The sequence below is a fragment of the Centruroides vittatus genome, unplaced genomic scaffold, assembly GCF_030686945.1.
Source record: "Centruroides vittatus isolate TY-2023 unplaced genomic scaffold, ASM3068694v2 contig_884, whole genome shotgun sequence".
Lineage (NCBI taxonomy): Eukaryota > Metazoa > Arthropoda > Arachnida > Scorpiones > Buthidae > Centruroides > Centruroides vittatus.
Window position 1 is genome coordinate 1,073,602 of NW_027122576.1, and position 21,195 is coordinate 1,094,796.

Here is a 21,195-nt window from a genome sequence, read left to right on the forward strand (position 1 = left end):
CACATGCCTAGAGCAAGACTGAAACCTAAACTTTTCATGTAATACTTGATGATAATGATGTTACATCATTCAGAATCCAGATTTTGATCTAGAGACATATTTAAATTTAGGTTACAACTGCAATAATTATTAATCATCAAACCAATTGGGAATAGTCATTGGGGGCTTCCAAATCAGAGCTATCTAGCTATGTCACATGTACATTTATCCAGTACATATTCACGTTATGGAAAGAGTTGACAGTTCAAATTCCATAATAAGCAAATGTTTAGGCAGTAGGCAGTTGAGACTATCAATTTCAACAAAAAACATATTGCTTGCTTAAGGAAAAGAAACAAATAGAATTTATTCAAAAAATATTTTTAACCTGTAGCTTGGCCAGCACCAAGCTAATGATATATACTATATTTCAAAATAATGGAATGTTGTAATTACGAAAGCTTGTTTATTTTAAGTATTAATACTATATACTAAAAGAACTCAACCTTGATGTCATCCATCTTTTTTTTAGAAGTCCGTTTAGAAAAGCTTCTAAAGTAATCTCTTGTGAAGTACATGATAAATTCTTCATGTCATAGTGCTTTGAGCTCTGGACCTCACTCAATCTACAATCTATAACTTATTCTTGTAATGGGACATGCAATCTCAAAACCTACAGCCAATCTAGCCAAACTAATGCCATATTCAGAATCAGTAACACAAAGTTATCCTAAAATTTCTGTAATAATTGGCAATAATATTAATATTGACCAGTATTATTATTTTGACTAGATACCATATCCTGCTTACTTTCATCAGAAATAATTATTTAAATTCACTGTTTTTTTAAAAAAATAAACTGTATCAATAGTATCTGAGGTTAAATTAGTGCATTTCTGAACTCAGCTGCTAACAATTAACTTTGTCATTCCTAAACCATGCGAACTACTAACATTGGCAATGATTTGTAAGTAAATTAAGAAAGAAAATAATTTTTTTAGTAATAAAAACTTGGCTATGCTTTATTTTTTTTTAAACAAATTCAATAACAAATATTTATGTATTAGCAACATTTTTAGATTTATCTTTATCTTCATACTCTAAGAAATTTTTCATAGAACCAACTTTATTACAGAAAATATTGTTGATGGATGATGATAAAACAAAATTAGAGGCTACTATTCCTATTATTTTTCAAAATATATAAAAAGATTTGCTATTAATTGTTTTATATTCTTCAGTTATATAATGTTTAAATATAATTCAGAATCACTCAATTCCAAAACATTATAAAAATATTTAATGCATAATTTTTTCATTGTTGAGTATATGCTTTAATATTAACACATTTAAACTGTTTAATTCTGGTAACTAATAGATATTTAATGAGAAACATTTTCAGCTCTGCATCAAGCCATCTTCAGCTTACATAAAAAATGTTTAAAACAGTTTAACAGTTATTATTTCAATACTGATGCCAAATTTTATAAATTTTCATGATAAGTTATGATAATTAAAATAAAACAAAACAAAAAAAAATCTGTAAATCATAAAATCAGAGAATATATTTTATACAGACTTCAGAACATAAACAAGAATTGAGTTTATGTTTAAATTAAAACTTAAAACTTTCTCAGAAATCATCAATTCATCCATTTAAAGTTAAATAAACATTTGTAAAAATATTTAACAAATACGTAACACAAATAATTAACAGAGTATTAAAGTATTATATTTTTGTCATAATACATTATTATTTACTCCTTTTTTTATTAAAGTAACAATGATTATTTTTATATTATAGTATTTTTTAATGTTTCTTTGTCTTCCTGTTTTGTAATTCCCATGTTCTAGGTACTAACTTGTTTTGCTTTCTAATTACGGTGTGTGTTTTTATGGACAGTTGTCTCTGTCTTTTAAGACAATATTTTTTGTATGTAAAATAAACATGCAATAAATTAGAATAATGATGAAAATATGCAAAGAATTTGGATAAAAAAATGGATGTAAACATGCTTTAAAAGTTTATGTATATGTATTAACTTTTCTTCTATATTTAAACGTACATGTTTGTTATTACTAGATTATTATTGGATCTAAACTTTCCCTGATAAGTCACGTGTTTACCATTAATAAATTAACCAAAGAGCACGTGGTTAACGTGATAAAAACGTAAACATTTTAATTTTTTTTCTGGAGTAGAAATTCGAATTTTAATATTAAAAAAATGGAAAAAATATTTAATCCAAACGTAAACAACAATAAATGTATATTACAAAACACGAATAGCTATACAGAATGCTACAACCAATCAAAAAATTCGATAAAAACTGACGTCATTGATTTGATGACTGAAGAAATTGTATATACATACACACATTTATTTAAACAAAAATTAAAAAAAATAAAATAGTACAACGAAACGAAAATAGTTTATAAACCATACAAAACTCACCCCTTTTTTCGCAGAATCTGCCATTTAATAAATATTTTTTACAATTTTTAGAATCACGTTGAAGATCGAGCAGCACACACGACTGTACGACGACCGATCGACCGCCCTCTAATGGTGGAAAATTTTCAAGTTTAATTTTGTAATTTATTTTTTTAATAATAAAATATAAACAATTAACTATAGGATATATTTTAAAAATTTTTTAATTATAAGCCCGAATAAATTACGTGTAATAATAATACAAAGTAAACTTTTACCAATAACGAATTAAATAATTATGAAAATGTATCGATCTAGCGTGTTGTTGCTTCTTAATATATCTCTTAACATTGAGGTTATTAATATGTACGGAAAGATCTATTAATGGAAAATTACATTTTTTTTAATTCCCGTTTTGGCATTTTTAATTATCAAATATAATTTTAGTTTAATTATATATTTACTTAATATGTTTAACTCGGAAGCTTGTCGCGTAAATTATTTTAATTATAAAACGATGCCAATTATCTCGCGTGCTTAGTTTTATGTATTTATCTATTGCAATAAAAAAAATGGCTATTTATGGTTCTAAATAATTTTATATTCATTATTTTCAATGATAAATTATTTTTAATGATTTATTGATTAATGTAATGTATTGATTAACCACTCGACACCCGATAACATTCAGCTGGCGGCGCTAAAGTTAGAACGGATATGAGTAAAAGTATAAACTAAAATTAATATATCGACCGAACGTATACTTAAGAAAAACGATAAAGAAAATGTCGTCTTAAAATTTAATCTGTAAAACATATTTTAAAAAATACAATATGCCCAAAAGGCAGTTAACTGTATTTCGCTAACAATCTAGCTAAATTGCGTAAAAATTAGCCAATTAAATTAAGCGAAAAATAAATTTATTTAAAATTTTAATAATATATTTTTAAAATATATATTAACAAATGCATTAATATCTTAAAAAATCTTAGAAGAAATTAATTAAAAGATTCGAGCCATGAAAGAGGAATTAAAGTCTCCATATTAGTAAATCGCAGAGGACATGGTATTAAGAAAAATCGGGAAAAGAATTAATTCAGAATTTAAAAAAAAAAAAAAAAAAAAAAAAAATGATTCAGAAAGATGTAAGGAGGATGGTGGAAAAAATTTCTGGTGCTATCTCAAGGGAAAATCTAATTTTTTGATCTATCAATACAGTTAATGCGGATTATTAAACCAGCTTAATTTAATATAAAAGAAAATTCAGGTCAATTATAGACTTGATTATCATGTTCTTGTGTATCTCAAAATATTATCATTATTTTTTGAATCTACATTTATTAAAACTAGAAGAATAATATACAATGTAAAATATTTTGAATAACGTATTGCTTGGCGCTCGTATTTTTGAGGATGAAATATATAAAATAAATAAAATTTTAATGTTATTTCTTGAAAAATAATGCCGTATCATAGGATATGTATCATTCTGAAAGACATACTTTATATAAAATGTCTATCGCTTCGATTCTGCCATGGTTTGTCGAAGTTGTAGGTATTATTCTATTGAAAATATGTGTATTAGAAATGCAATGATATATATATATATATCTTGGCTATTTTATCTATTTCCATTTATATATATATATTTAAAAAAAAGACAGATTTAAATGGAATAAAGGTAAATATTTCTTAAAATTTATTATTTTTAATATTTTATTGATGAAAAATAATCGGTATAAAAACGTCGATAAAGTATTTATGTTTTATTTCAAAACTCAAACTGTTCAATAATTTTTCTAGAATATATTTTTAATTTAAAAATTTTCAAAATAATAATAACATTTAACTATTAATAAAAATATTTTTTTTTTAAATTTTGATTTTGTTTTTGTTTTTCTTATATACCAGATGGCGCTCTCAAAGATTAATTTATTTTTGGTTATTTTTAAATTAAAATTGAAAAGTAATGATTTTTACAAAATAAAGTATTGATTATTTATTATAATTAATTTTATATTATTGTTTTGCTATTTATTGCAAAAGTAATATTAAAATTTCGGGAATAACAAGTTATACAAATTATATTCTTGAAAGATATTTTCGGTAGTGTGATATAATAAAACCGTACAAGTTTCTGATTGTGTTTTATTGCTGTTTTTCTTTTTAACAAGTTAGTACTGGAGTCACTTTTATGTAACTGTTTAATTAGTAAAATAAAGTAAAATAAAAATAAAAATTTTCATTCTCTTCCACCAGATGGCAATAGATATTTAAAGTTAAAAATTAACATTTAATAAATTTATGTTTGTTTTCAATGACATTAATATGTAATTTTAACTTATTAAAATAAATGTATCAAAAGAATAAATAATGAATCTGTTCTTTAAAATAAATTATGTAAATTATTAAAATTTTATAACGTGTAAAAACTTTTAATTTAATTTCAAAACAAATAAAAAAATTATAATAAGAAAGTAATATAAATTTAAAAAATATAAATAATAATATTCTGAAAGTCAAAAATTTAATATTTTTAAACAGTCTGCTATTAAGAAAATCGAGATAACGCGAGATCTCGTCACACGTGTTCGCAAACGAATTTTTTATTATTTTTTTAATATTAAAATTTGCAAGCATTATACAGAAATTTAATTAATAATTAATATTTTAAAAGATTGCAAAATCAATAATTTTTAGACGTCAGTTACTTTCGAATAATATAAATATTTTAAAAAATTTAGTGCTGCCATCCAAAAATCTCTTTTGATCCAGCAATTTCTTTTTAATAAAACAGATGTTTCCGGCTTATATTATCAGCAAAAAATACTTATAAGATTTACTAAAAAATTTCCATACGATAGATTATACTCATTTGACGTCACAAATATTTTCTAAATACAAGAAATTAAGTAATAATTTAAATGACATCGGAAATATTTTAAAACAAATAACAATAATATCACGTATATTAACACTTGTTTAATAATTAAAATACTCAACTATTAACAAACGACGCAGCGGGTAAATTTTTGAATCGAACCAATAATAGCGAAGAAAGTATTTTGAATATTTAAAAATACACCAATTACATTCGACGTGTTCTAAAATTTTTTCCTATTGAAAATTTGAATTTAAAAAAAAACGAAATGAACGTATTTGAACTACAAGACGATATTAACACGTCTAGTATTTGGAAATCTCATTTGAATTTAGAAGAGAGAATTGCTCTGGCTAATTCTTTAGAAGTAATAAAAGGAAAGAAAAATTTTCAGCTGGTTCAATTTTGGGGGAAAATTATTGGTAAGAATGCCACTTATTATATCCTTATAGGAAGAGGTGAAGATATTTTATTAGATAAAAGCTTTTATTACAGGTAAGTCATTGTATGTATGACTTAAAAAATTGTTCGTATACTTTCCACCTTAACATCAATTCTTTTCCTGGTTACAGTTTTGATTGTTTGAACTGGAACGATTTACCTATTGCTAACAATACGTTTGATATAAATCTGATCAATTCTACTTTCATCGGATATCCTTCTTATATTTATAAAATCGATTCGAATCAGTCGGGGAGAGAAGTCAAAGATGAAGATGCAGAAGAAGATAAAGATATAAAAAATTCGGTAGAAACTTTAATAAAATAAGTTATTTGTAAGATTTATAATAAGATATAAGCAAATAATTTAAATTTCTTATATTTGTATTGCTTGGAGAAAAATCAAAATCGCTCTCCTGGTAGTGGCGCATCATCCTAAGGGCAATTTCACGGGACCCCATGAAATTGACAAATCAATCTTTTATAAGAAAATAGTTCTCTCAAAAAAAAAAAAAAAAAAAAAAAAAACCCTCGAAGAAAAATACTTGAAGTCAAACACTGTGCTGTACATTGGGCCTCCTAATTCAAATTTGCCTGAGCCCCTTGAAAGTATAACGCGCTACTATCTCTGGGGCCTTGTCTTGCGTAGGCGTGAAAGAATTTAGGCATATTTATTGGTGAAGATATGCCTTTACTCTATCGGTGGAAAAAATGCTAAAGGATAAATATTAACACTTACGAAGGAACATGTTATGGATTTAATTATAGATCATTGCGTATTGAATGTCGTTTTACTGAATTAATTCCTTTCGGTTCACAATGATTCATAACCATATTGACTAAATACATGTTTCGGCATAAGTATGTATCAATATTTTCCCTTTAATATTTTTTTCCGCGATGGAGTAAAGACATGTGTTCACCTATTCATCTAAAACTGCTTAAGAAATTGTATTGTTAGATTCAGAAGGGGAAAAAATATCAGTTTTAAATTAAAAATAAAATATTTTGTATTTGAGTAATATAGACAGAAGTGTATTTGTTTATTATTTTATCTATTTTATTTATTTATTTGTCTGGAAACAAGTAGTGTTTTCAAAAATACACTTGGCTATTTTATCTGTTTTTATGTAAACTTTTACAAAATATTTTATCATTGTTACTGATTTGGATTAGATAAATTTGTATAGTCTTTTTATAAATTTACAGACTGTATATTAATACACACACACACATACACAAGTATGTACAGAATATATGCATATGTATTTGTTGATTTTGTATAGATATAGATGGTCCAAAAGTCAATTAATCATTATAAAAATTAAATTTCTCTTATTTAAATACTTTATTACTTTAGTTAATAAGCCTTGTCTTACTCAATACACATATTGGAATGGTTTAACAAATTATAATACTTTTTTAAAGCACTTTGATAGGCTTTTTCTAGACTTCTACGGTTAACTGGCTTTGAGTCACTGTATGTTTGTGTTAAGTAATTCTATGCGGATGCTTACATACATATAAAATGTTTTAACTTCATCAAAATCTGTAGGAGAGCATTTGATGTTCAGAATTTAATACATTATAAATATAATAAAAAGGAAACTTAGTTGAAAGATTAAATTGTCATCTCAGTTATTATTATTATTATTATTATTATTTCCTATAAAAATCCAGAAATAATTTAAGACATTCCTCTAAAGTTCTAAATATTTTCAAAACATTTTCAGAAAATATAATGGTTATTGAAGAAGGATAAATAATAATAAAAATAATTTTCACTTCTGTCATCTGTTGAACAATAGTAATTGAGTTAAATAATGGTTTAAAACATATATATTATGATTGTATTTGTTCTAACATCTAGATCAAAATTGCTGATAAATGCTCTACATATAGAATTTAAAAGAATAATAATAAAATGAAAAAAATGGCGCTGGTTTGATGTGAGGTTTTGAAATTATTAATGGGACAACTGGTTGTTACATGGTATCTGGAGCTAGTTTTACACTATAACTAGTCACTCTAGCTGAATTTTAATGCATTACTTATTCTGAATACATGTTAATGATAATTTTAAATTATATATTTATATATTAAGTTATATTTATAATTATAATAATTATTTAAAAGTGTTTAATAATAATACGTTAATAAATTTAGAAGCGTATTCTGTTAATCAAATAAAATTTTAAGATTTTAATGAAATTTATTTACTGAATCTTCGATAACGGCCACCTCTAAATGGCGGCCATTTTCTCAGAAACATATAAAGTAATCTCCAAAGAATGACCACCTGCGAACAACGGCCATTTTTTTACGTCGCTTTCAGGGCTGTTATTCAGAAGTTCGACTGTATTACAAAAATAATTTAACTATATTACCTAATTTCGTATCTTTCAATAATAAAATTGTATTCTTAAAATTGATATTCATTTGGTTAAAACTTTAGAAATGTCAAATTTAATTAATATGAAAATTTATTTTATTAAATTTATATATATACAAATAATAACGCCTGATTCATCGGCAGTAAGTTAGTTAATTAAATATACAGATATTACGTAACTTGGACTAAAGATAGGCCATTAATTCGCCATCTTGTATTAATCCGGCATTACCATTTGATTATTAATACATAATTTGGGCTTGGTTTACTATATAAATACATTGTATACACTATACAGTAAAATACAGCACAGTACAATACAAAAATTTATTACAGTAGAGCGTCGATAAGTGGAACCAATTGGGGACTGGGGTCCTTCCAGTTAATGATTTGTTCCAGTTTCCGACTTTGTACGAAAAAATACATTAACCTGTCCGATGTTCAAATTTTTCTCCGTTGCGTATCGCTTCCTGTTGAATTTTTCTCCGTTGCGTGTCGCTTCATGTTGAATTTTCGTCGATTTTAAGCCTAACGAAAATTTTTATAATAATCATCGAGGCTATCGTATCGTTAAAAATTATTTCTGCATTTTGTACAAACAAAATAAATATATTAAAGAATATAAAAAACATGAAAATTATACTTTAGAAGTAAATTTAGTATCAAAAACATTCGATTCAGCACGACACAGTCCGACTGAAAATCGTTCCACTTTCCGGCCATTCCACTTACCGACGTTCCACTTATCGACGCTCTACTGTATATCAATATGTACTGTACAGTACAATATGAATGGCTTATATACAGTAGTACTGTATATAAGCCATTTACTATATACAGTATATAGTAAATGGCTTAACCCATTTATATAATAATCTACACTAAAAAGGGCGAATTAAAATCTTAAAATAATTAAATTTGAATCAAATTATTTAAATCTTTACGTCGAGAAGATTAATTTAATTTCTCCTCTCTTCAACTTTTAAGATTTAATTTTTCAATTTTTATATTAGTAAAACTTAAATATTTGTGTTGCACTCGTACACCTAATTGACATTTTATATTCCTGTATTAATTCAGTTTGGTTTTGTATTTAGTTCTGTTCTTAAACGGAACAATAACTTTGTTCTTTCTCTGTGAGACACTTGAGGTGTTTATAAAGTGAAAATGTTAGAAGTATTTAAAATGAATTATTGTAACACTAAGTTAATTGTTTTCTTACATACTATCTATTGTTTCGATGTCCTGTTAAAAACCATGACTAAATAATATTAACTGTTAGAATTATATAGAAAATTCTTACCGAAACATAATTTAGTCCTGTAAATTTAACAAATGGGTTATAGTGATGAATTAGTCATGCACTTCTATGTTTCGAAAGTAAGATAGTTCCTTTCCAGAGCAATTTATGTATCACAAAGCATTGTGTTAATTTTCACGATGTCTTTGAACTTATAAAGAAAAGGCTTTCAGTTTATCTAACATATATTTTTCTGTTATTTGTCTCTTTTTATTCTCAGATTTTATGAAGTTTTCCTTATTGTTTCGTGATTTTAATTGTAACTTTTAATTGTAAGATGGTGTAGACTGGATCGAAAGTGCTTGCGTGCAATAAACTTATAAGCTGGAGAGACGATATTAATTTTTATTTTGTAGGGGCCAATCCACGAGGAGCTGCAGATTTTTCATTGACACATACGCAAAAAAAAATCATTGTTTTTTAAAAACATGATGATTTATCGGACCGTCCCGAATACCGGCTGGCACGTGTTAATTTAATAAAAGGTACCTGTACTTATAATTATTCAAATATTTTTGAGTTAGCCCCCCTTTGGATTCTTCTGGATCTGCCACTGTTATTTTGTAAATTTTAATTTTATTAATAATTTCATATAGATTTTTTTTCTTAAATACTAAAGCAGTGATTCAAAACTTCTAAAGTCCTCTATTAACAAAATGGCATCCTTCTAGATCGAAGAAAGATTCTCATTATGTAGGCCTTCTGCATTCTATTGTATCTTTCAAAAAACCCGTTTTATTTATTGCCAACTTCATTTCCATCACAATAAACCTCCGTGTTATTTAATTATCCGATTAATATCAGTTACGTTAACAAGGTTGTAGTTTAATGACTATCAGGCTATTGTCATTGTAAAATCATAAGTTCAACAAAGAAATTCTAGTTTTACCGGAAGTGTAGAGAAGTAGAATTTTACATTAAATTCGATAAAGTTTTCTTGTATTTTTTGTTAATTTAGATGTACGAAGAAGAAAGAATTGCAAAAGTAGTTGCAATGATGGAAGACGAGGTATCTATAGCGCCTATTGGTGCTTACATTCAAACAGTGGATGGCACAGTCAAACCGAATCCTTCTTTTTCTGGTCTTTCTAAACATATGGCCATTCGTGCATCGTCTTACGTTCATCTGCGTAAGCCTGCCACATCTTGGACCGGACGACTATGGAAGAATCTAGAATTCCTTCAACCAATTACAGAAGATATCATACCTGGTTAGTAGACTGTAACTTTATACATCTCCATAATCGCGATTATTATAAATATAGCCTTACGACTAATTAAAATTGCAATATCTAGATCAGTGGATGGTTCGTCTAACACCGAATCATAGCTCCATAATGATCATGAATTACCTTTGGCCCGGTATGGTTTTCTATCATAAAATTCAAACTAAGTCCTTCTCCCAGTTGTATATAGGAGACGGGAGACGAAACAATGATTTGCAATTCATGTTCTGAGCTTCGATATTATTATGCTTTGAATAAAACATGTTTAGAATATAAATAAATATTTTATAATTTAAAATGTATTCGATTTATGGCTCCAAGTGGCCCTTGCAGTTTTAAGTGTACTGATTTCTTATTTCTGTTAAATAAAGAGGAAAAATGAGTAAATATTTTAATTTATTTTACTAAGTATCAACAATATCGTTGTTCATCAGAAACATATTTAAAGCAAATATATATATATTTTTTGTTCGACATTTATTTTTAGGAACATTTAATAAAGAATTGGCTTTTTATTATTTACACTTGAGCTGCAGCAATGGCTCCATTCGCTGAAGAGGGACTAAGAAACGGACTTGTAACTGTTGTTACTTCAACAACAGCTTCAGGTACTTGAAGATGAGCACTGCATTGTCCGACAGTCGTAAGCTGTTGATGTTGAGGCGTCACACACAAACGAATATTGGAAGCGTAACTCGTAACTGCTGCACCGTTAGGAGAATGCTTCTGTAGAGTCCTGCTTAATTTTGGTAATAAATCGTCCAGTATTTTAAGAAACGCCGCGCGAAATTCGGCATTTCTAAAACCGTAGATCCACGGGTCTACCGCACTGTTAGATAGGAGTAAAAGTCCTAGAAAGAATGTTGCGTGTATACCAATATCTCCTATCAGTATGCAAACGTTAAACGGGCACCATAACAGCAAAAATAGTCCTACTGTGACTGCCAGTGTCCTTCCGTAACGAGCTTCGCCACTTCCCGTAGCTTGACTTTGCCTAAACGATACTTCTACCGAAAATATTGCACGAGCGTGGGAACGAGCTATCACATAGACGTAACCGTAACATCCCACGATGACAAGAGTACATGGCGCAAATAGAAAACAAAATAGAAAGATACGCACTTTATAAGAAATCACATTGAAGGAGCAGCGAGCAGCAAGTTGATCTTGCCAGTGCCAGGCCACAATTGGGACGGAAGCGGTTAGTAACGAGTAAATCCAAAACGCGCTAACGTATCTTCCCACACTCCTATGCGTTATAATGTTGTTGTAACGTAGCGGAGATGCCAAAGACGTGTAACGATCCACTGCAACGGCAGTTATACTCAACAATGACACACTGCATAGAAGAATGAGAACACAATACGGGAAGACACACAGAAGATCACCAATTTCTTCGTCTTTGGATATTTCAAAGTAAAGTCCAAAAGGTAAACATAAGCCAACACCCAAATCTGCAGAAGCTAGAGACAACAAGAAATAATTACTGGGATTTCGTAGGCGTTTGAACTTGTGGATTGCCACGATTAACAATGCGTTGCTGCAGATGATAAGCGGTGATAGAACGAAGACCAGTAAGGCCGCTGTCGTTACGTATCCCAAAGAATCCCACGGACCGGCGGGTGATAAAATGGCATCGACTGTCGAAGAGTCATCACTGATATTACGAATTGAGGGCGGGTCGCTAATATTTCCCGTTGTCATTTCTGTAAAGAAAACGAACAGAATTTAAATTTTCTCATCCTTGGGTGGGGTGAATGCGAACAACTAATGACACGTACGGTACACATATATATAAGTTACACACCATTTCTTTATTCAGGAAATTATAATATAGGTCTGTGACCCATATCAAAATAGGCCTAATGAATTCCAGTTTTCTCGGCTTTTTATCTCCATTTTAGACAATTAATTATTATTTATTTGTTTTAAAATAAAGAATTCTTATAAAAATTACGTTTATTTAATTAAAAAGCGATTTTAAAAAAATAATAATAATAAAAGGAGGAATATTTTTTGATCTTTTCCCGCTTAACAGTAGGATAACAAATATTGTTTTCGAAAGTTTTCCCCGTAAACAATGCAAATCATTATTATTAGTGAAACGAGGTGATCGTTCGTATTTTACAAAATAGTGACCTTAATAGCCAATCGTTTTGGATATTCATAGAAATTATCGAAGCGGGCTGAGTGACCACAGACACAAGTGAAAAATAGGTCAAAGCCGCCTTTCGGTAGCCAACAAGAGTCGATTGCATCACAATACCACGAGGAAAAAAATAATAAAAAAAAACAGAAAAATTCTTCTTTCCCTTTGCACGGCTTTATTACTTTATTTAAAAAGAATCCGCAGCTTTATTATGAAGTTTGTTATAGAAACTAAACTTATCCGGACTCTTACATTTTCGAATTGGGTCGGTGCTGCGTAAGAGAAAGATTTGGGACGTGCGACTAGAGCTTTGGTTAAAATGACTTTTACGACCTTGTTTCCTGAGGAAGACAGTAACTACAATCCTGTCACCATTAACCCCGTACGTAAAATCGGGTAATATACTGTATTAAAAGAGTTATCCGGACATTAAATCGCGACTTTTTCCGAATTCGATACTAATCTTTTGAAGGAGAGAAAAAAAAAAAATATAAGTAACTTCGAAGGAAAATTTCATTTGAAAGAAAAGATTATATCGAACGCCTTGTGGCACTTACGGAAAATCGATAGAAAGTTCGAAACGAAAGATTTTCTGCATCGTTGAATACTGCAGCAAAAATCACTTGTCTCATACGTCAGATGAGGAATTTCGGGGATATGCGCGGTTGCACTTTGTCGCGCGCCATTCTAAGACACGTATCAGTTTACTTTCTTCCACAACACCATCTGTAACCTTACGACTAGATTGCTACCGACGGCACTTTATGTACTGTACGTTTTATCAGTACGGCAGCATCCCTCAATAAAGAAAACATCATCTTCTCTTATAACAAAGAAATAATAAATTCCCAGTTTTAGTGGATAACTCAGCAACCTTTACAGACTACTCGAGTTTGAAGGGTATGTCGAATTTACTAAAACGTATCGCTTTCAGCTAAGATAAACTGCAGTAATAACCACTTTTGTTCCGGCTCGAGCATTAATTTTGTCAGTTGTCATCGTAGTTAAGGATCGATAAGGGGTTCTTTTAAACAATTTAATTACGGGCGGCGCCAGAGACAGAAGTACATAATATAAACTTGTCTTCCACGCGTAACACGAGTCTCCGTAGACGTGACTTCAGAAAAAAAAAAAATTTAACACGAACAACAAAGTTATTTTCGTGGCGGTGCGATGCCGCTTGCGTAAAACGACCTCCAGAAAATGGCTGAAATTGTTAATGATTAAGCTAAACAGTGCAAGAAGCTGTGTACAACATTGTGTATCGCGTTAGGGAAGGTGTCCGAATAAGATCGATAGAACACGACCTCCAGACTCAGTGACTCCACAATGGTCACAAGCTTCAAAATACGATCGATTATAGAAGAAATCCATCTTTTCTACTTCCGTACTAAACAAATTCCTCCACTGCTTCGAAACTTTGTTTTTTTGTTTTTTTTTTCTTTAAGGTCTCGAACGACATAGGGCGGTCACGGACTGAAGCCATTGAAACCTTCCTTGTCCCATATCCTATAACGGTTTTTATTCCACGACCCTGCAGGATCTTCATATAAAATGTAAAGAAAAACGGTCATTGATTTCTGTAGTGTTTATCGTGATTAATTAATCGAAACTTTATTTTTAATCAATGTTTTACATCCTTGACACGTCACCTTGAAGGGTTTGATAAAAGGTGCTGCATTCCTTTTGTGGAGTTCAGAGCGTCCACAGATTTCCTAATCAGTTTAAAGCGTTACATTAACCTCCTTTCATCTACAGGCAACTCCACCTGTAAATGAAATGTTGGAATTTTAATTTAATTCGATTTCCCAAATGAAATTTTTTTCTTTCTTTGAATTAAAACAGGAAATCGAACGATGCTTAACGACTATTGACATGTGTCTAACCTCTAAAAAGACATAATATAAAAATTTTTAAGAACACTTAACTCTAAGAATTTAGATGAAAGGATTATTAATTTTTGAAGGATTAATTTTTTTCTTATTACCTTCATTACGTTACTCGGTAACAAAGTTTTATTAGCATGAAGCCTTCTATGAAGGTAATTCTTCTTTAAACAGGATTTCTATGTTGTTTTTGGTCAAGGATATTCGATTAATTTCCTCTTTTTTTGGCAGATAGGAAGCGGGTTTATATAAAAATATTCGAGTTATATATATTAAATGATTTTATTTTTATTTTTATTTTTTCTTAACGCATCCTATGTTACGACCTACACTTTTTTTTTTTATCGTAACTTTTTAATGCTCCAACAAATTCCCATTACTTAAAATTTCTCCAGGTTATATTCGTCAGAGTTCAGCTATTAGAAAGTACTTTGCATCTATTTTTAAATTATAATTCCCGGCTTAGAAATTACTGCTTAAATAATCACGCCTGAAATTACTTTAAAAAGTATCTCAAATATTTACTAATTTATCTAAAATATTCGTTATAAGGAATATGAAACGAGTGTTAATCTACCCTTTCCCCTAAATTCGTCTTCCCTATTGATCAAGATTAAAATTGAATTGTAATAAATATAATCTAAATTCCTATTTATTCTAGTTTAATTCTAAACATTAGGACTAGACATAAAAGCCAACAATATAACAGGCCCTAAGCTAAAAAGGTTGCAGCTTAGGGTCTTTAAACTTATTAGTATTTTGGGAGTAGGAAAGGGCCTCTTATATGTTAAATTTTAGCATCACAGGTCTAAATCCGACCCCAAAAGACCTGTTCAAATAAAACTATAAATACTTCTAAATTTTATGATATTTTATAAAAATTTGCATTTCCAAAATCAACTATGCATCTACAATTTATATCAGTATGTACTGTACATAATATACATAATTATAGAAGGTCTTTCTATGAAGGGCCCAACTGTAAACATTGTTTTGATTTTTAATATATTGGAGGCCTCAAAAAGGAATAAATGAATATTTTAAAGGCCTGTTTATAGTTTCAACTATTCTGGGTATGATTATAAATACAGTCAAACCTCGATATAGTGCCATCTTAAATAGCGTCACCCTGGTAAAGTGCCAATTTCATAAATATTAAATAGATAACTTTTTATCATCTGTGAATTACTAAGTGTTTTATTTTTCATTGCAAACAACACCGTTGTTTTTTGTGCATGTACAGTACAGTTTACGTCAGCATGTATCGTGTCACGTGTATCACTCCGCCATCCAATTATATATGAGCGCGCGAAATTCAAATGTTTTAAATTTAAACCGCCTAACTGACATTCTTTTAAAGTTATCCTAAAACCCAACGTTTTGCTTTACCATTGAAACCTATTGAATTTTTAAATTCTCAAAATCTTTTGAATTAATTGGATTAAAGTTATTGTAAATGTTATATTTATTAATTTAATAACGTAAAATTTATTCCAGTCATCCTCAAGAATCTCGTATATTGTATATATAGAAATAAATTCAATAATGATTGATTAGATAAAATAGAATGTTATAAAAGTTGATTGAATGTGTGTGACGTAATAGACGTTAATAAGAATTGCTCGCAGACGGAAGTAAGTAGTGTGCATTTCGACCTACAAATCTTATTGTATATCACTGACACTTTTAACATAAAAAATGCACATTTCAGGCCTTTTAGCATGCATAGAATAGTGCATACATCTGGCATGTAACGTGCATAGAACAGTGCATGTAACGTGTATACAGCAGTGCATGTAACGTGTATACAGCAGTGCATATATCTTGCATTTTTGTGCTTATATATGTGCATACATTGCGATTTTAAACGCATATAAATTCGGTCCTTATTCGTTACCCATTACTATACATAATTCATATTACCAGTTTTTTAAAGATACTTCAGTTTAGCACCACATTCCAAGTAGTGCCAATTTATAAGGCGCTAAACCGAAGTTTGTACTGTAGTGTTCATCGTGTAAACAGTAGATTCAAAAGTCTAACAATGTCTAACGTAACTTAATACTACATTTTAACAGAAGATCAAGTATTCTCTATGTAAATAATGTCATTCCACGTTACATATTGCAAAATATAACGTGTATAACATCACGTTTCGACTAGATATTCGAAGATAAAACGTAATAAAGTAAATTTTTTTTTTAAATAACAGTAATCTAGTCAAGAATTCGAGTGTTTCCGAGTTTATTTTCACTCAAAAACTGTAAAATAATACATGAAAGTGGCGTACTTTCGCGAAAAAATCAATTCTAATCCCAAAGAACTAATGGAGTTTCAAGGTGAATTAAAAAAAGTAATAAAAATAAAGTAACTAACCGCAACTGTAAGGAAATTAATGGTGTTAATGCTACAGCATCAATATCAATAATGTTATTGTAGGCAGCTCCTTGTATAATTAATAGGAAAGTTAAAAAAAAAGGATGGCAAACATCATTCTTATTCATTGCTGAATGAAAAAAGGAAGCGATTTGCATCTATAAAAACGATAATTATTTATAAAAGAACATCGAAAGAAATAAAGAATTAAAATATCCCTGTGTATTTTATCATAAAAAAAACAATAAAAATAAGGATAATTTAATCAGAGAAGCAACAAATTGTAATTGTTACACTAGAGATTTTTTTGCTACTTCCAGTTATGTAAAGTCTAAATCAATAGTCTCTTACTAAAAATAAACTGTAAAAATTAAAGCTTCTATATAAAAATTAAATAATTTAAATGATTTTACTGTAAATTATTATTAATTTTTAATAGAATTCTATTATTTTTCTGTCTTTTTATATACAAATCGATGCAGGGACAGGTTTGAGCATAAGCTAAACAAGCCGCAGTTTAGGGCCTCGCGTCGTGTCTACAGCTTAGGGCCTCAAATTTTTATAGATATAATTATTTGGTACAGAGGAAGGGCCTGTTATATGTTACAACATAGGGCCATGACAAGTCTAAGTTCTCAATCGAAGATAGATAAAATGGAAGAGGAAAAAAAAACGCTCAAAAATTTGATTTTTAAAGGTTTATTAATTAATTAAAATTAATGAAAAGTTAAAATTTAATTAATTTATAGTAATATATTTAATTGGCGTAATTTATTAATTAAAAAAAAATAGAAGTTTTGCTCCCCGTATTGCATTTTACACGCGAAACATCAAACCGAAAACAAAGAAAAACATGCTAAAAAATTGAAATTTTAAGTAATTTATTAAATAAAACTGATTAAAAATAAAGAATTTTACATTAAATAATTTAAATTAAACGGAAATATGACAAAAATTTATTATTTTTTTAAAGCAGAAATTCCACTTCCTACGTTGAATTTTACATATTAAAGATCAAACTGGAAGATAAAAAAAATCGCTCGTAAACCGAACTTTCAAGAATTTAATGTATAAAAATAAAAGCATTTTGCACGATAAAAAATAGTAAATAATTTAAATTACACGTAAATATAACAATAATTTATCTTTGTATAGATATTTCTTCATATTTTACAAGATAAAAATGAAATCTGTGTGAATTTTCCTACAATTCATGTGACTGTCGCATGTGTTACATTATTCCTACTGCATTTTCCTATATAACTAAACATATATATATATATATATATAATACCTAATTTTTCTTTTAAGTTATCGATAGCATTGAACTGTATTTATTTTTTCTATATTTTGTTTTTTAATATTAAAGCAAATATATTCTGACACATTCTCCACGACAAAATTTACTTAATTATATTTAAGGAATTTAGGGAAATAAACAGTAAACACGTATACATTTTCCCCCCTATTTTTTAAGCCAGAACAATGCCGTACTTAGCCTATTTACGAACCAGCTCGGTAAAATCTAATTTATTTCCACTAAATTAACTTTTAAGTCTATAATTTATTCGAGTTTCTTATCCTCATCGTGAGTTATTGCATTATAGAACAATAAGAAAAATCTATTATTTTATTATTATTTTTTAAGAAAATGAGAAAAATTGTCTAGTTTATTCGTAAAATTAGGGATTTACTCGCTTTAATTCGACTTAAAAAAGTGTCTTCACGCATCGCATCTAGGTTATCCCTGATTAAAATCGCGCTGTAAACATGAATTCTGCAGGTATTTTTACAGTAAAATCGTTGTTTACGGTAAATAAAAACGCTTTATAAAATATATTTAACTATATAAAGTCAAAGATCGTTGCACTTTGGAAGAATAAATATTATTTTACGTGTTACAAAATTTGTTTTTTCTATAAAAATTCCTCTTACTAAAAACTTAGACTATACAAAACAATTACGTTTACTTTCTTTATAAACAATTAGGTTCAAGAATTCATTTTTTTATATTATTTTTCTACAAGTTTAAGAGACGTACTTGAAAAATTACAACATATCAAACCAAAATCTACTTGACCCGTATCGAGATGCACTGATTATTCTTCCTTATCTTGTAGATTTAAAAAGAATAAAATAAAATAGACTTTTATAAAGTAATTTAATCTAAAAATGTTCTAGAATAAGATAATGATCTATTTTTAATCCTTAGTTTTTTTCTAAATTTAGCGAATATAACTGTTTATAAACACCGAAAGGTCAACCTTGAACCGAAGATTAAGCTTAAGATTAAGATCCAAACAGTAAATTAACGATTTAACAGGCTTTAAATTATATAAATTCGTTTTATAAGGGGAAATAAATTGACTTTATCTATCGAAAAAGTTCATCACCGGCCGAATTTTTCCTTTCTATCGTCGATATATCTTTTACGTTTAAGGCCTTTGTACTCGATTTATATATAAAATAATAATAATAAAAAAAATTTATCATAAATCTATTAAACACGTTGTATAAAAAGGACAGAACATTTCTAGGTCAGCTTATAGAAAAATACTTTTAAAAAATTACCTGGGTGACAACTAGATCCCCGTAACACTTTTCAAATTCGTATAATCTGAATGTTCCACTTTCGGTGAGTTATAAAAAATATTCATAATTTTTCTATGCTTCATAACTTCACATTGAAAACTTCACTTAAGTCGGTGGCACATCGTTCCGTTTCGTGGTGTGTCGAGTGCAGACTGATAGAAATGCCGGACGAGATCCCGTGTAGGCTATACACTACACGCCACTCATTGGTGGATTCGAGTCACGTGCCAAAAGGGGACGTTACGTATTGGACGCCACACTTCATTCAGACGTTGTGTCGGTGATGTAGTGAAACGTCCGAGACTGTTTGTGGAAGTTAACTGAAGGAAATTTTCTTTTGTACGCTTCGTTGGTAGAATTAAACAGAAGGGGTGAATGGCTGATGTGGTTTAAGGGGGCAATGCCCCTTGTAAGTTTTACTTTCGTTCTTTTTTTTTCTTTCTGTGTCTTTCTTTTCTTTCTACACTCGTCTGTATTACTGTCACCTGCCGTACCATAACTCTATTTATGGATTTTGAAATTAGAAATTAATATGAATAGGCTGTCGTAAACTGCTACTTATTGCACTCATTTGTGAGGTCGGATACGTCACAGATCGTCTGAGCTTCTATATTTAGTAACGAGTAGAATATATATATATATATATATATTTTTTTTTTTCTTCTATTTTAGTTTCTGTGTGATCGTCAATTGGCACCGATTGTATGGAAGAGGATTCACGCATCATCGCTTGATAGGTACCATTTAATAATCGATCAAAAAAAAAGCAATGAAAGTGATTATTAACGTCCACGTCTCGATTGAAGTGGGGTGTTTATTGATGACGTAAGAAACAATAGCGAAAGCGCTCGTACTAACTCATCGAATTGGCCTGTTTTAAAGACGGCACCGGTTCAAGGTCATAAGATTCTCTTCGCGGTAAAATTTATAAGATGATTTTAAAATTTTTATCCCTCTTCACCGGTCCTCCTCTAAATATTTTGATTTTATCTTTGTTTACGATGATAATAGGCATAATCTGTTCGAATTTTAAAGCGAAACTTTCCCTCGGGGGGCCATTCGTCTATATTTAGCTCGTACGAGTTTTGGAAGTCACGCGAGTTGCGTAACACTCCCGTCCCGCAAGTCACGTGATTAATGAAGCTCTATTCACACTCGACGATTGATAAATGGTATCAGTTAATGACCTTTCAAACTTTAATATAGTTAAGAGAAACTCTAAATATTGTTAGATCTGTACGATAATGAAATACGTTTAAGACCTCGCAATTTTTATAAATATAAGGCATTTTTATAAGCAAATCTTATAGCAGATTTGCATGCTTATAAACAGGGGCTTAAACTATATATAAGAGGCCTTCCCTCTTCATCAAATAAACTCAAAAGAGTCAGGCACCGAGTTGCAGCTTCGTAGAATGAGGCCCTAACTGCACCTTAGTAACGCGAGGTCCTAAGTTTCAGCTTTATTGAATGAGGCCCTAAACTGTAGCCTTATAGATCGAGAGCTTAAATTGCAGCTTCGAAGAATGAGGCCCAAAGT

The 21,195-nt window shown here is 29.2% G+C and overlaps 3 protein-coding genes across 4 annotated transcripts in view; 1 reads left to right on the forward strand and 2 right to left on the reverse strand.

The window, feature by feature from the left end:
* Window positions 1-19,795, reverse strand: part of LOC136983663 (stress-induced-phosphoprotein 1-like) — a 42,555-nt gene extending 22,760 nt beyond the window's left edge. The window contains exons 1-2 of the mRNA XM_067280471.1: window positions 19,635-19,795; window positions 2,435-2,542 (exon numbers count right to left, since the gene is read on the reverse strand). Of these exons, the coding sequence (XP_067136572.1) occupies window positions 2,435-2,458 (24 nt within the window). The 5' untranslated portion in view covers window positions 2,459-2,542; window positions 19,635-19,795. The remainder of the gene's footprint in view (window positions 1-2,434; window positions 2,543-19,634) is intronic.
* Window positions 5,556-11,026, forward strand: Rsph9 (Radial spoke head protein 9). The gene is made up of 4 exons (XM_067280470.1): window positions 5,556-5,789; window positions 5,867-6,041; window positions 10,385-10,637; window positions 10,723-11,026. Exons 1-4 carry the CDS (start codon window positions 5,563-5,565, stop codon window positions 10,881-10,883), a joined length of 816 nt encoding a protein of 271 aa, XP_067136571.1. The 5' UTR covers window positions 5,556-5,562; the 3' UTR covers window positions 10,884-11,026.
* Window positions 11,032-12,794, reverse strand: LOC136983661 (adenosine receptor A2b-like). 2 transcript variants are annotated; one of them, XM_067280468.1, is made up of 2 exons: window positions 12,460-12,794; window positions 11,032-12,358 (listed from the first exon to the last, which is right to left on the reverse strand). In XM_067280468.1, exon 2 carries the CDS (start codon window positions 12,354-12,356, stop codon window positions 11,172-11,174), a length of 1,185 nt encoding a protein of 394 aa, XP_067136569.1. In that variant the 5' UTR covers window positions 12,357-12,358; window positions 12,460-12,794; the 3' UTR covers window positions 11,032-11,171. The 2 variants fall into 2 exon arrangements, with proteins under 2 accessions (XP_067136569.1, XP_067136570.1); XM_067280469.1 differs by having other exon boundaries at window positions 12,434-12,794.
* Window positions 19,796-21,195: the final 1,400 nt, after the last annotated feature.

What these genes read in the sequence shown, in the direction of transcription:
- Rsph9 (XM_067280470.1), top strand. Translation starts at nt 5,563, where the DNA reads ATGAACGTATTTGAACTACAAGACGATATTAACACGTCTAGTATTTGG. An exon ending in GATAAAAGCTTTTATTACAG is followed by an intron (nt 5,790 to 5,866) that starts GTAAGTCATTGT and finishes TCCTGGTTACAG; the next exon opens with TTTTGATTGTTTGAACTGGA. An exon ending in ATAAAGATATAAAAAATTCG is followed by an intron (nt 6,042 to 10,384) that starts GTAGAAACTTTA and finishes TTGTTAATTTAG; the next exon opens with ATGTACGAAGAAGAAAGAAT.
- LOC136983661 (XM_067280468.1), bottom strand. Translation starts at nt 12,356, where the DNA reads ATGACAACGGGAAATATTAGCGACCCGCCCTCAATTCGTAATATCAGT.